Source organism: Melospiza georgiana, chromosome 22, assembly GCF_028018845.1.
Source record: "Melospiza georgiana isolate bMelGeo1 chromosome 22, bMelGeo1.pri, whole genome shotgun sequence".
Taxonomy (NCBI): domain Eukaryota; kingdom Metazoa; phylum Chordata; class Aves; order Passeriformes; family Passerellidae; genus Melospiza; species Melospiza georgiana.
In genome coordinates, this window is record NC_080451.1 from 5,137,124 (window position 1) to 5,153,332 (window position 16,209).

Here is a 16,209-nt window from a genome sequence, read left to right on the forward strand (position 1 = left end):
GGTCAGTGCCAAATGTCCCTTCAAACAGAGTGTGGCACAGTTGCCTCTGAGTAACTGAAGGTGTTACTGAAATATGGATTTAATCTGTACAGAGTCTGCTAGTGGGAAACCTGTATTCTATTGTCCAGTCCAAATGCATTGCTTATTTCTAAGCTTCTAAATTTGTGCAGAAGAGCAGCTGCTCACCATGTAGAGGTTTGGTTGGGAAGTGCTTCTAAAGCTGGTGTTGGTAAGCTGTGGTCAAAAAGTTGTGGCTGACTTCAATTTATCAAACATTTCTTTTACTTATGTAAGCCAAGGTACAGGTAAGAGAGCTCTGGGGGTCAGAAAAGAAATTATTCCCTGCAGGAAAGGATTATTTCTCTCTCTTGAAACCATTTAATAATTGGCTACATCTGTGCCCCCAAAACCCTTGGCAACCTAAAGCATCATTTTTGTGGCTGTGGCTGGAGGTGGGACACAAGTAACTAAATCTCTGATCTGATCTGGTGTGACATGGTTGGTTTTGTGATGAAATTGGGAGGACTGAGCTGGTGTTGGGGTCTGAGCAGCTCCCAGGACCACTCCAAACAAGGAGTTGTTTGGTCAGCCATGGTAAGCTTGATGTGTAATTGGTCTGAGGTTTTTTAATGACTCAGAAAATTGCTGGGTACCTCTAAATGCTGGAATTACTTTTGGATGGTGCTCATTAGTGCTCTACATGCTTTCCATCAGCAACACACTCCCTGGGCTCCCTTTCACAGTGTAACATGAACCAGAGCAATTTGGGGGCTGTTAGGAGGAGGGTCTGTGTCCCCCACATGAGGCATTGCAGCCCCTCCTCTGGGGCTGAGATGGAATAATTTATTAAATCCAGCACAGTTCCTTTATTGCTGAGACACCTGTAGAGCTGTTCTGCAGCCACTCTCAGCCTGAGCTCCTGGAGTGTGCCCTGGTTAGACAAGAGCAGTGTGTGCTCTGCCACCTCTAAGGCTCCAGAAACACCAGGAGCCAGACTGGAGTAAATAGATTTTGGACCTTTTTTTGGCAAATTTCATCCCAGCCTTTACATCTGTCATTTTGATTTTGCTGCCTGTCCCATTAGCAGGCAAGAACCTCCTTGAGGAGAAAGGGCAGACTCCAAATGCTCAATGAGTATGAGCAGGTTCATTAAACTGAGAGGAAGAACTGTAAAACATGGCACCCTGACTTCTTGGCTCCCTTGTGCTGGGTTTCTGTCTTGGTTTGGAAAAACAGGTGTCTGCTAAGGAAGGCAGGAGCCTCCCCTGACATGGAGAATGTAAACCCTCCCCACCCCTCCCAATTGCTGTAAATTTTAAATTAAGGGGCTCTCAGGCAAAAATATGGGAGCGGGAAATAACAGTTCTTTAATAGGGAAAAGAAAAAAAAAAAGATAAAATAAACAATGCAGTACACTAGAACAACACTGACAGGGTCAGAACCCAACCTGACACCCTGTGGGTCAGGGTGTTGGCAGCAGTCCCACTGGAATTGTGGCTCAGCCCTCCTGCAGTGTCAGGGGTGGTTCTGCTGGAGCAGGGGTCCTGCAGAGAAGGATGTATTCTTCCTCTGAAGATCCAGTGGAAGAAGAGGCAGCTGCTGTTCCTCTGGGGAATCCTGGGGAGAAGCCGTGCTGGTGCCTCAAAAATCTCTGGATTATATCTGGGTAGCAATGCTTGGCTCCCCCCTCTGGGTGGAGCATCTCCCAATGGGATGCTGTAGTTCTTATCAGTCATGCAGTGACATTCAATAGTCTGTTATCAGCAGATGTCCCCCCCCAGGGAGGTGTGAATGTGGTCACTCAAAAGAGAGAGATAAAGCAAACTGCCCACTTGACCAAGGTAATCTGCCATACAGATGGTGATGGAAAACAACTTGCATTGCAATCTTCAACAGTTTCCTTGCTCAGTCCACTGCCACAGTGCAGGAGGTGGGAAGCAGAGGCTCATGTCAATATTTGGGGTGAAGTTTAGGGTATTACTTGAAGTCTGAGCTCAGTGAGCCATGGTGTTTTTATAGGATTTAATCTCCAGCTGATGGTGGCTGCTTGCTTAAGATCCACTGAAAGGAGAGAAGATGGCTCAGAAATGTCATTGTGTGTAACGAGTTTTGCAAAACTGACACAGTAAGGAACAGGCATCTCCTTCCCAGAGTCCCAGAATGGTTTGTGCTGGGAGGGACCTTAAAGCTCATCCAGTCCCACCCCCTGCCATGGGCAGGGACACCTTCCATGAGAGCACCTCACTCCCAGCCCTGTCCAGCCTGGCCTTGGACACTCCAGGGATCCAGGGGCAGCCACAGCTTCTCTGGGCACCTGTGCCAGACCCTCACAGGAAGGAATTCCTTCCCAATATCCCATCTAACCCTGCCCCGTGGCAGTTTAAAATCACTTAAAACACTGGGCTGGTGTTCCTGCTAGGAAGGATAACCACACCAAGCTCCCTTCCTGAGGTCCCTCTTACTCCATCCACGTTCTGCTGCCTGTGGCTCATGCAGGAGCATCTTGGTACCCAGCTGAATTCATGGAGTACATCCAGGGCTGTCCATGACTGCCCCCAAGTGTTGTGCTGGCAAGGGAAATGGCCCAAACTTGAACAGAAGTAAAAGGGTGGGTGGAAAAAGAGAATTTTTGGGTCACTGGCCCTCATCAGCCCAGACACTTTTCATTCATTAGCAAAACAGTTTGTGGTTTGCCCTTTCACCACATCTGTTGTTGGGTTTTTCAGACTGCTGAGGCTTCAATTAGAGTTCATTAGGGACCTTGTCAATCACAGCCCTCAGAAGTCTGCCTGAAAGAAGCTGTGCATGGTGCTGGGAATGGGCCTTGGCATGGAATGCTCTGCTCGGGGTTCAATTAGTCATTATTTGTAAATGCCCTGCTCAGAGGCTGTCAGAATGTGCAAGAGGACTTCTGAATCTCTACAAAGTTTGCTGCAGGCACATGCCTTTTTAAGGACAACTAATTTAAACTGGAATAATTTTCCATGTTGCTCCTCTGGGAACTGTGAGCCTTGGAGCAGCTACCTGTGGGCCAAGTCCAAGCTGAAAGGAAGATCCCAGAAGAGAAGAGAGGAAGGTGATTGCTCTGCTCTTCCATGGGTTTGTTGTAAGGATGCTCCAGGTCAGAGGTTGTACTCGATGAACTTCAAGGTCTTTTCCAACCTAAATTATTCTGTGTGTAGTGACAGCACTTGGAGCATTAGTTCAGATGTTAAATGTGTCACAAAAATGCTGTGTCACCTCCTTGCTGCCTCACATTGTCCTGGAGCTGCTGATTCACTGTGTTCCCCAGGGAACCCTGCTGTGGATCACATCTGTTCTCAAAACCTGCTGGAAAGGGACTCTGGGGTGTTCTTTGCTTGGAAATGTCCTGGGATCAGCTGAGGGAGGTTTGTGTGGCTCATGGAGTCACTGTGAGGGAGGGAGCTGTGAGGGAGGGAAATGTCCTGGGACCAGCTGAGGGAGGTTGGTGTGGCTCATGGAGTCGCTGTGAGGGAGGGAGCTGTGAGGGAGGGAAATGTCCTGGGATCAGCTGAGGGAGGTTGGTGTGGCTCATGGAGTCACTGTGAGGGAGGGAAATGTCCTGAGATCAGCTGAGGGAGGTTTGTGTGGCTCATGGAGTCACTGTGAGGGAGGGAAATGTCCTGAGATCAGCTGAGGGAGGTTTGTGTGGCTCATGGAGTCACTGTGAGTGTCAGGAGCTGTGAGGGAGGGAAATGTCCTGGGATCAGCTGAGGGAGGTTCGTGTGGCTCATGGAGTCACTGTGAGTGTCAGGAGCTGTGAGGGAGGGAAATGTCCTGGGATCAGCTCAGGGAGGTTTGTGTGGCTCATGGAGTCACTGTGAGTGTCTGTGAGGGAGGGAAATGTCCTGGCACCAGCTGAGGGAGGTTTGTGTGGCTCATGGAGTCACTGTGAGTGTCAGGAGCTGTGAGGGAGGGAAATGCCCTGGGACCAGCTGAGGGAGGTTTGTGTGGCTCATGGAGTCACTGTGAGGGAGGGAAATGTCCTGGCATCAGCTCAGGGAGGTTGGTGTGGCTCATGGAATCACTGTGAGGGAGGGAAATGTCCTGGGATCAGCTGAGGGAGGTTTGTGTGGCTCATGGAGTCACTGTGAGGGAGGGAAATGTCCTGGCATCAGCTGAGGGAGGTTTGTGTGGCTCATGGAGTCACTCTGACTGAGGGAGGGAACCTGGTGGAGCTCACTTTGAGTGGCCAGCAGCTCACCCTGGAAGGTCAGAGCAGTCCGTGGCAATTGCTCTCCTATTTCCTTCTCTGAAGGTAGCTGCACAGAAGGTCAGCCCTCTGTGCTTTTAGCTGGGCTCTTTCCAGGAGAAACCCCAAAGAAGGATCAGCTCCTGGGCAGTGCTGCCATGGAGGGTCCCTTGCTGGGACAGCCCAGGACGAGGTGGGTGAGGGTGTCTCCAGAGTCCTTTTGGGGTATTTTCTTCACACAGCTTCAGTGACATCTTTGAGGGCAGAGGTGGAAGGAAAGTGGATTTATTGTCCTCATGGGCCATGTGCAGCACATCACAGATCTGTGACAGGGTTGCCTTGGGGCTTTGACTGGAGTGTGGAAGTGGATGCACTCTTTGTGACAGTGATCACAGGGTCTCACATTGAGGGAAGAGATGAGGATCTGACTCCATGTTTCAGAAGGCTGATATATTATTTTATGATATATATTATATTAAAACTATACTAAGAGAATATAAGAAAGGATTCCATCAGAAGGCTGGCTAAGAATAGAAAAAGAAAGAATGATAACAAAGGCTTGTGGCTCAGAGAGTCTGAGCCAGCTGACTGTGATTGGCCATTAATTAGAAACAACCACATGAGACCAATCACAGATGCACCTGTTGCATTCCACAGCAGCAGATAATCAATGTTTACATTTTGTTCCTGAGGCCTCCCAGCTTCTCAGGAGGAAAAATCCCAAGGAAAGGATTTTTCATAAAAGATGTCTGTGACACACTCTTAGTCTTGGTGAGAGTTAAGCAGGTTCCCTTAGCAAGTACAAATTTCCTGCTGAGTGTTTCATTTGGATGTCTGCCTGGGTGTGTATAATGCAAATTAGATGAAGAATCTAGCTGACTCAGGAAAATCAGCTGCCTGGCATGAAGTGGGGACAGAAAATGGTCCTCACAGGATGGACAGGCTGGCCAGGAGAGGGAGGGAGAGTTGCTCACAGCCTCAGCTTCTCCCTCTCCTCCCCCAGTAAGCCTGGTATTGGAGCAGCAGTCATTCCCAAAAGTGGAAGCTTTCCTGAAGAACAGAACCAAGCAATGCTGCCATTGAAGAATTAAAGTGAGAGCTCTTTAAAGACACAGCACTCATAACTTTGCTTTGGTTATTTTTGAAGGCTCTGTTTGCAGTTAAAGATCTGGGAGGTGATCAGCTCTCCTTTCTCATCACAGGGGAATACTGAAGTGTTTTTAGTAGAATGTGTTACTTTTTTAGAAAATCCTGGGGTGATGAATCTTAAAATGTATAAACTGATGATTTTGAAATATTTGAGCACAGTTCAGGCTGTTGCTTCATGTGAGCTCCAGGCAAGTCCCAAATCTGCTTGCATGCCTTCAGTCACTGAAGATATATGAAGCTACAGAACTTACCCTCAGGCAAACTGCACTGCTTGGGCTGCACACACCATAAAGAACATGAGAATGTGACTGGAGCTTTTTGTGTTTGGAGTCCAAGAGCCTGAGCACTGAGCAGCATTGCAGGGAGAGATAAAATAATTGGATGCAGATGGCCAGCTGGGCGTCTGGTGAGGCTGGAGGATGTTTTAAACAAAAAATCAGATCCAGTGAAAGCTGAAAAAGAGGTGGTGGAAGCAGAAGTGCTTTGACAGCCCTGTGGGCTCAAAGCTGAGTCTTTGACCTGCTGTTCTGCTTGGACTTGCTGACCTGTGGGATGAGCTCCCAGCAGCCAGGCAGGTTTCTAACATGAAGATTGTTGGCTAAAGAAAGGGGCTCTGGCTCTCTAAATAAATGTATGGTGGTTGAGAGCCAGTTTTTCCATTTGGTGAGTGGCTGTAAGCAGGAGCTTTTCCAGCCAGCAAAGATTACCTTGAATATCTTGATGGTAGTTGGAGATAGCAATTAATATATGTAAACTGTTAATGTGATGCTTGGCTTAGAGCTAGCAACCCCATTTCCTGGCATGACATTGGAAAAGGGAGTTTCAATTCTGGCCTTATATCATTTATTCTTTCTATTTTTAAGCCTTTTTGTCTTCCAGGCTCCTGCTGGTGTTAAGAGACACTTAAAATATCAGTTTAAATATCATTGGAAGGGAGTGTGTGTGAAGATGGAAACCTCCCTAACCTCTCTCTGAAGGATGGAGGGGAAAGCTGGGACAGAGAAATACTGCAGAAAGAATGTCCTGCATATCCCTGAATTGTTGCTGGATGTCTCCACCCCCAGCTGGACCCTTCACAAACACTCAGGACTTCCCAGGACACTGATACCCTGTGATGGCTCCTGGGGCTGGTAACAGGATCCTGGAGCTTCACCTGCAGGTCACAGGCACAGCCCAGGGCACTCAGCTGTGCCTGCCAGATGGCTGCCTTTGTTTCACAAGGGCAATCCAGCAAAAGCCCTGTTTTATCCTGCAAGGCACAGGAGGAAAGCCAGGGATCCTGTTTTATGAATGGTTCTCACCTTTTTTAAATGTAACATTTTGTAATTAATGTGACATGTCTGCCATGACACAGTTAGCTGGACAAACCTGCATTTGCAACATCTGTCTTTCCAGAAAAGCTCATTTGGTTTAATTCTGGTTTTGCCAGTTCTTGCAGTGCTGGAATTCAATGCAAGGACATGAATAATAACACTGAGCTGTTTCCAGTATCAATTATATCTTGTCTGAACACAAAAGTCCATTTAAGTGCCATTTCCTAAACAAAGCTTGATGGTTGTGTGGCCTTTGGACCTGTGATGGATCCAATTAAGGTTTAGCACTGTGTGGATTTGTGGGAGTGACTTCACTGGTGGCTTCAGGCCCAGGATGAGTGGAGCCAGGCTTCCTTCTCGAGCTCCCACAGCATTCACTGGGCTGTGCCTGCCTTCTGCAGGAACAGGAAACTCTGGGGCTCTGCAAGGACTCTGAACCATCAGAATAATGCTGGATTAGAGGAAGGATCTGGGCTGGAGGTGTGCCAGAAGGGTTATTTTGTGAGAGGGTCTGGGAGCTTCCACGGGCTCATCTGTGTTTGAGTGGTTTCCCCAAATACAGGAACAGCTCTTCTGACTTCCTTTAATGTTGAAAATTCACAAGTGATCAAAATCCTCACCTTCCTGGTGGGATGGGGCTTTCTATTAAAAACTGCTCTCCTCACAGGCATGTTCAGATTCCTGCAGGTTCAGATTCAAAACAGGATGGATCTGAGTGGCTCCTTAGCTAATTGAAGTTTGCCTCATCTTCCCAGAATTGTAGAAATGTTTGTGTTGGAAGGGTCCTTAAAGATCACCCAGTGTCCCCCTGCCATGGCAGGGACACCTTCCACTGTCCCAGGTGCTCCCAGCCCTGCCCAGCCTGGCCTTGGGCACTGCCAGGGATCCAGGGGCACCCTGTGCCAGGGCCTGCCCACCCTCACAGAGAATTTGTTTCTAATTTCCAAAGTAAACCTAATCTCTTTCAGTTTGAAGTCATTTCTCCTTGTTCCTTCAGCTTCTTTAAGGAAAATAATGTATAATCTTTAATTTTGCTGCATTTAGCAGAGTTTTCCAGTGTGTAAGGTTCCTGTGGTGGTCAGTAATGCTGACCTCTGAATAAACATGGAAAAAGACTCTTTCTTAGGACTGGTACACCAGGAGTGTTCCTGTTTCAGTGCTAGATGTGGTACATTTCAGTCAAGGCTGCAGAAGAAAACAGCCCCTGGGTGTGCTCAGCTGGAGTGGGCACAGCCAACATTGGCTGTCCTGAGTGTGTGAAGTGCAGAATTTGATGCAATTCACTGTGGTCAAAGCAAGGATGGGGGCTGTGTGTCACAGGTGGAGAACTGAGGTATAACTCCTCTTTGAATTTGTTTTTAGATATTGTTTAAAAATACTTTAAAAAATAATGCAGAAGCAATTGTTTAATTGCTAATGAGCTGCTTGAACCATGAAGTGAGTTCAGAAGGAATGACTGAGCTTAGCTACTCCAAAAAGGGTATGGTTTCCACTTGGCACAAGTGATTATTTGTCTTGATAGCAGAGCAGTTGCCTTAATTAAAACACTGTCCACATACCTGGGCAGCTCTGCAGGAGAGTTTGGTTTCACAGGACAACAGCATCCTTGTTTGACACGTTTCCCTCACTTTCTCATCCAGGTTTTCTTTCCTCTGCACTACACACCCTTTGTGTATCTCCTTGGAAAAAAATATCCCCCAAACACTGTGCCCTGTTCCTTCTGAATGATGCTGCTGTTCTTCCAGGCTGAGCCCCAATCTCCTCCTTTTTTTCTTTCCAATTTACACTGAGGGTGGTCTCACTCCCTGAGTAGCCAGAGGAGATGGCTGAGAGCTGATCTGGGGAACAAGGGTGCCCTGGGGCCAGGTGACATCGATGCTGGCCTCTAGCTGGAGATACAAGGTGCAGATTGTGTTCTGCATGTGACCTTGCAGTGCCTGCAGTGGGAACAGATTGTGTCAGAACAAAGGTGGGAGCCCAGGCTTTGCTTTAAAAGAACCTCAGCCTCCAGTGTTGGCAGCACAGTGACATTTATTTGTAGTGCAGTGATGAATGGAACCAGATCACTGCTTTGCTGTTTCAGTTTGCCCTGAGCAGTGGCTTAATTGTGTTTCTAAATTGAAGTCAAAAATCCACATGTAAGGACTGCTGTAGATAAGTGCTCAGGCACCTGAGTGAGTTCTGGCTCTTCAGTTAACACAGAACAACCTTAACAAGAAAAATTAACAACACAAATCCACTGTTGATGAAAACTGAGAGCATCAGATGCCTTCCAAGCAGAGTTGCCTTTGCTGGGATCAGAGAATAAACTGAATCCTGCAAGGGTCTGAATGTGCACAACAGTAATTGAAATGTTTTAGTAAGGTTCAGTTTAAATGTTTTAGTAAGATTCAACACTCGACATGGAAAAGAATCCAAAGGACCTAAATTCAGTCGGAATCATAATCTCATGAACATAAGCCTGAAGTGTTTAAAGCTGCAAATTACCTTGTTCAAATTACTGCCTTTGCCTTGTAAGCAATTTACAAGAGTAGAAGAGGAAAGGCAGCGGGCATAAATTGTAAATTCATTCTTAGAAAGTGCAGTTGATGTAATAAATGGTATAAAAATAACATTCTGGGGGCAACTGTACCACACTTGGGTGCTTTTCCAATAATTAGAATTACACTAAGAGTTCCATCAGCTGGAATATCTGTTCTTTTTATAAATGCTGTCAAAATTTTCTAATATTTCCAAACTAGATGAGTGGGTTTTCTTGTGTTTTATTCTGAAAGATGAGAAGAGGAAAAGAATAGATTGCCTGAAGTCCTGTGGAGTGTCTGTACAAGGAGATGGGGTGTACAGCTTGTTTTACAGTGGAGGTTATAGTACAGAGCAGTATTATATTGCAGTAAGTATGTGATATAATGCAGTCACTGTTATGGCTGTAGGAATAACCACGGCCCTCAGAAATTGGGAAAGACCCTGCTCATAAATATTTGTTACCAAATCACCCACAGATAAGTTCAGTTCAGTAGATTGCATCTTAAAAAAACAATGGGTTACAAGTTCCTTCTAGTCAATATGGGATTGTGCTCTGAGCCCTGCAGAAACCCCACACCAGGCACGTGCTGTTCTTAAAAGAGAGTTAAATCTAGAAGTTACTTGTGAGGGTTTTTTTATAAGGGCTGTAAATTCAGCTTTTCTGCAGGGGAATCATCTCAGCCTCGGGTTGGGGTTTTTGTGAGAGGCTTTGTGTGGGTATTTGGGGTTGGAGGAGTGCACAGTGAGGCTCTCCTGCTCCCTTAGCACACGTGGGGTGTGGGCTGTGCCCAAAGAACCACAGTGGAAGCAGAGGCTGGGGAAAAGCCACTTCCCCCAGTTGTGTTTCCATCATAGCTGCTCATCCCAGAGGCAGAGTCTGTCCCTGGGCATGTCCTTGTGCTGGGGGGCTGCTGGCCAAGGGATGTTCCACTGTCACCTCTGCACCCAGCTCCAGGGCTGGGCTCTGTCTGAGGCCAGGCAGGCACACTGAGATGCTCTCAGCCCAAAATGAATGGTCAGTGGGGAGGAGAAGGAAGGGACAGAGGGGATTCCACCAGATGTGCTCACAGACACAGACTGATCATCTCACCTGCCTTGTGCCCACACTGCTGATTTGGATCAGCCCCTGGAAGTATTTGGGGTGTCTGGTCTCAGGAAAAGAAGGAATTCCCCTAAAAGCTGCTGTTGCTTGTCCACTTGTGTTTACCCAGGAATGTGTTGAGGGTTTGAGGCTTCCTCAGCCAGACCTGGTACCAGAGGAGGAGCTCTGAGAGCCCCGAGCTGAGTGAAACCCTGACCTGCCCTGGGCTCTGCAGTTCTCACTCATGGCCATGTTACAGCCTGTAGAGACCAAAATAAAACATTCAGATGAATATTGCAGCTTTTTCAGCACTTTGCCAACCATGTCTTTTTTGCCTCTGATTTTTTGTGTGTTTAAGGATTGATTGTGGGGGTCAGGTGTTGCATCACTTGCTGGTCTCATCTTAGAGCCTTGGAATGGTTTGGGTTGGAGGGGCCTTAAAACCCATCCAGTGCCACCCCTGCCAGGGGCAGGGACACCTTCCACTATCCCAGGTTGATCCAGCCTGGCCTTGGACACTTCCAGGGATGAGGCAGCCACAGTTTGTTTTGTCATTTCCATTTAGGATTTTTTTTAAATTTATTTTTCATAGTCACATTGGTTTATGTGTGTCCCTGCTCACTCTGACTGTCATCCTCTGCGTGTTACTGCCTTGTACTTGGGATTAGGAATGTTTTTGTTCCAGGCAGTTTGATCTCCTCTGTCCTGTCTGGTGCATTAAAATCATTTCGGGGCTGTTGCACCCCAAATTTGTTTTTTCTCCTCCGGGCTTCTTTTCTTTGAAATGGTGCTAATCCATTCACTGAATCAGTGGCTTGAAGAGAAGAAAGCACATTTCCATGTTTTCTTTATTCCTCCCTCCCTCCCCTTTTCATTTCTTATGAGTTGTGAATTCATCACTCCATGATTAATTTTGCCCTTGATTGCCTTTTGTGCTCATCTCTCAGTCAGGTTTTCATCTCTGTGATGCAGAGTGATCTGTAGAGGACATTCCACACTGCTTATTCCTTTCTTGTTTTATTAGCAATAAATTGTTGTTTTATTGTTACCAATCTGTTCAGGAACTTACCAGTTGTGCTGTGGTGTCACAGACATCTTTTATGAAAAAGCCTTTCCTTATGATTTTTCCTCCTGAGAAGCTGAGAGGCCTCAGGAACAAAATGTAAACAATGATTATCTGCTGCTGTGGAATGCAACAGGTGCATCTGTGATTGGTCTCATGTGGTTGTTTCTAATTAATGGCCAATCACAGTCAGCTGGCTTGGACTTTGTCTGAAACAGAAGCTTTTGTTATCATTCTTTCTTTTTCTATTCTTAGCTTATTCTGATGAAATCCTTTCTTCTATTCTTTTAGTATAGTTTTAATGTAATATATATAATAAAATAATAAATCAAGCCTTCTGAAACATGGAGTCAGATCCTCATCTCTTCCCTCATCCTCAGACCCCTGTGAACACGGTCACACTGTGGTCCTGTTGAGTTGTTGGGAAGGGACATTTTGCTCCAGTCCATTTCCCTGGCAGTGAGATCTGGGCTGTGTTCCTGCAGGATTCACTCCTGCCCTGGGTGTTTGATGGCAGCAGTGATGGGTGCTGGTCCCTGGGCTGGGCGCAGGGTGCACATGGCCTGAGGTGTGTGCAGGACAGGGAGCCCCATGTCCCTGCAGGGCATCCCAGGCCCTGTGCCAGGCTGGGAGCAGAGCTTGTCTTTGTCCATGGGCAGGGCAGGGGGGCAGCTGCTCCTGGATCCCTGAGGGGCTGTGCAGGGTGCAGGAGGTGTGTGGGATTTGACATGTGCACACACAGAGACAAGTTCATTCTCCTTAGCCAGCCTGGTCGTGCTTGGCCACTGGAAACTGCTCTGAGAAATGGGAGATGAGCTTGGGGATGGTGGATTCCTTCAGCAGCTCCCTCATTCCCACTGCTCTGTAAATATTTACCTTTATCTACCAGCCCTGGACAGCCACTGCCCTGGCTGCTTTGGCACAGAGTGAATTGGAGAGAATGTGTGTGTGTGTGTGTGTGTCTGTCTGTCTGTCTGTCTGTGTGTCTCTGCAACTGTATCTGTGTGTCTGTGTGTGTGTGTCTGTGTGTGTTCAGGTGTTCAGGGCCACACCAGTGCTTTGGTCATGACACCTGAAATTACTGGAGATGGGAGCACAACAGGGATTTGTTGTGAAATGATTTCTTGAACAGTTTTGGCTTTGGGACAGATGTGGGCTGTAAATAACCAAATCTGTTCTTAGGGGTGCCAGTGCCTTCCAACGTTAACGTGCTGCCCTCTCTCCCCTCCCTTTGCTTGTCCCCCCCTGCAGGTCCCCAGCCTGTGTGAAGATCTCCTCTCCTCTGTGGATCAGCCCTTGAAGATTGCACGGGACAAGGTGGTGGGGAAGGATTATCTATTGTGTGACTACAACAGAGATGGGGACTCCTACAGGTGAGTACCCAGAGCTGGGGCTGCCTGCTGCTCTCTGAATGGCACCCACGGACAGGCCCTTCTCCCTCTTCTTTTCAGCCAAAAAAATACCAATCACTTAAAGATTTAGAGCCCAAAATGTGCTGTTGTTATCGTGCTAAAGGGGATGACTGATGGATTTCTCTTTGTTTTCTGTATTCTGGATTGAAACCAGTCAATTCTCTAGCAGAAATGGCCTTGGTAGGAAATGAGACCATTGCAAAGTTATAAAATCTCTGGAATGGATAATGACAGAAAAGAAATGATGCAAGCTGTGGGTTTAAACAAAATCATCTTCAGCTTGTACAAAACAGGGTGGATTTGCCAGCTGGGAGAGGCTCTTTCACTCCATATTTTACAAGAAATTGACTGACTTTGGACTCAGTGTCATTAGTTCTGTTTGAAAATCTTGGCCCAAGTTTTTACCAAAGAAAAGGAATCCCCGTCTACCAAAATAGCTGCTATATTCTGAGGACTGGAGACAAAACCAATGGAAATACTTGAACCCTATGAGCTGTGTATAATTATAATTAATTTTGGAGAAGGAGGGACTGCAGTGCTGGAATGGTACAATCAGGTTTCAGTGTTTTGGCTGCCACTTTGAGCACAGTCTCTCTTTTAATGTGTTTTCCTCTACCTTGCCATTAGGATGATGTTTTTAATTGATGTTAAAATCACCCCTTCCCTTTCTCACATTGCTGACTTTCCTTAATGGCTGTAGTGACAGTGGCAGAGTTCCAGATATTTAATATAAGAATAATGAGTTTACAGGCCAGAAACCTTTGTGACTCCTGCAGCACTTTTATTCTTCCCCTTAACAAAGGGTGCTGGGCTGTCAGGTAAGGAGCCCACACTGAATTACCAGCTCAGCCATCCTGCTGCTTCTGGGGATGATTCTCAGGCTTCCACTTGTCTCTCCTTTCATAATTTACATTTTAGTGCTTGGAATTATCTCCAGGAAGACTCTCACTTTGCTCTGTGTAGATTTGATGTAGGATTTTACATTCATCTGGCCAGAATGTTTCAAGAATTGTGTTTCAAAGTGGAGATTCAGAAAATATTTTTCAACAAATCTTTTTTCTCTGGCTCAGGCATCACTGTAGAAGCAGCTGAGGTTGCAGAGCATTTGAGATGAATTGGTTCAGTTGCTGAGAGTTGCAGGGAAGGTCCCTCTCTAATGTGAAGCGCGTGTGTGTGGATGATTTACACAGAGAACATGCTGAGATACATTTTGTCCTGGAAACAAGAGATGGAGAATGAGAGTGGATGCAGAGTTTGACAGTGCCTCTGGATTGTGGCTGAGTGTAAATCCTATTGAGTTTTTAAAATATAACCTATTGCAGGGGGCCAGCAAGTGAGCAGGACCCCAAGGTGGAGTGTCACTCACATTCTTTAGGGCACTAATCTCATATTTAGAAACTATTCCAATCTTCCACAGAAGAGCCTGGTGCCTTCTATAAAAGCATTTTGCATTAATTTTGTGTGCCCCAGCTGTTAGATCCACATTAGCAGCTACTTGCATGTTATCAGCTCTGAATTAGTAAATAAAATCAGAGTTCAGAGCTGCTGCCCCCCATGAGATGCACCCACAACTGCAGCCCCTCTGGCAGGAGGGAGAATTAAATCCTGAATTTCTTGTGGATCCTTCAAGAGATGCTTTCTCCCTGAAGCTGTGATGTTTCTTGCAGCCCCTGTGCATCCTGCTCAGGCTGCTGATGTGGACACAGGAAAGGCACTGGTTAGACACTAATGGGACATTGTGCAATCACTAATGAACCCTGTGTTTAATTATGGCACATGACAGCCCTTCCTCTAAGGTCAGTGTCACTCTTGCCTCTGAAATTTGCTCCATCTCTTTCTCAGAAGGTGTTAAATAGCTGCAAGGAAGCAGGAGGAATTTGCTTTTTGAAATCACTTTGAAATTTTCGGGACTTATTAAGTAATGAGGTTTCAGAAAAGCTCTTTCATTTGTTCCTCCAGAACAGGCACCATGTGTTAATTGCTGGCAGGGAAGAATCCTGCTCCTAAGGCTTTTGATTCAGGCATTCTGGATTGAAGTGATTCTTCCTTCTGGAATTGATTGGTCCCAGCTCTGATTCATGGAGTAAATTCTTTCCTTCAGCACACAGCAGAAGCCTTTGAAACCCCAGCAGCACTGCCCTGTGCATGTTAATCCCATTCTGTGCCTGTGTCCAGACACTGCTTCACCTCATCAAATCTGCACTTGTTACTGGGAAGTGCCTCTTGCACTAATTTAATCAATTAGGCCAAGGTCTAGGAGGAGTTCACTGGGCTTTTAAAAGCTTTTGATATTTCCACAGCCATTTTCCAGAGCCACATGCTCGATTAGCAGTCCCAGGGAATGTTGTTCCCTGCCTGACACGTGCTGCATCCCCAATTCCTGCACTCTCCCAGCTAAACACCTTCCCTTCCTATTGGACAGATTGCTAATTGCATTTCTTTTAGCAAGAAATATTTTTAATCCAGGTATTTCCAAGCACTCCCTGGTCAGCTGAGCCTCACTGTCCTTCAGCAGGAGAGGTGGGGCTGGGTGCTCAGACTTCCTCATGGGATTCCAGTTTTATAGGGCTGGCTTTTTCCAGTGGCTTTGCAATTTCACTGGGAATTTGCCTGGAAAAAATGCTGCTGTGGGAAGTGAATATCCTAATGCTTAGCCCATCACAGTTTAGTCTTTCCTTATGTTTAGACAGACTTGGTTTGCTCCATGACAAATGTGGATCAGACTAAAAGGTGGATTTTGGAGTCTCCTTGAATCTTCATAAATAGATAATTTTTATTTTCTTCATATTATTAAATCCTGCTTGTGGGAGTCTCACAGGTACTTCTGTGAGTGCTCCTGGAATAGCAGAGGTTTTTGAAGGATATCAAACAGTCATGGAATCCACATTGTGAAGTCAGAGCTTTTATTAATTTTATTTTTTAATATTAGACTTCAAGGTCCCTGACTTTGTCCATACATTTCCACTCGAAGTGTGTTTGATCACTCTGTTAAATGGAATCCTTATGGGGAATTTGGGGCCAACAACAATGAAACTTGTTAGCTGAAACACAAACCATTCTCTTTTGGGGAAATTAGAGGTCTGACTTTTGAAATTTAAGTGCTTGTCCATCTGTCTTTCTTCAAATAGCCTCCAGTTAAGTGTTTAAATGTGTTGTGAGTGCATTTCCACAAAAATAAAAAATACAGGGCTGTGTTAGAAGGTTTTTTTGTTGGTAAAGCTGCTGCTGGCTCCAGCTGGAATGGGATGAAAATGGCACAAGCTGCTGGCTGGCAGGGTCTGTTCTGGCTGCCCCCAGTGCCATTCTGCAGCCTGGGGAGAGTTTGGTGTTTGCACTTGGAGCATCTCCCAGGGGTTCTGCAGGAGCTCCTGCTCACCCTGTGCAGCAGCTCAGCCACCTGGGAGCACCAGGGTAGCACCAGGGGGGGTTTATGTGACTCTGCCCCAGATTTCAGA

At 46.4% G+C, this 16,209-nt stretch overlaps 1 protein-coding gene across 1 annotated transcript in view; it reads left to right on the forward strand.

Moving 5' to 3' along the window:
* CAPZB (capping actin protein of muscle Z-line subunit beta) overlaps positions 1-16,209 on the forward strand; it is a 64,708-nt gene that overhangs the window by 17,714 nt on the left and 30,785 nt on the right. The window contains exon 3 of the mRNA XM_058039547.1: positions 12,594-12,715. Within this exon, the coding sequence (XP_057895530.1) occupies positions 12,594-12,715 (122 nt within the window). The remainder of the gene's footprint in view (positions 1-12,593; positions 12,716-16,209) is intronic.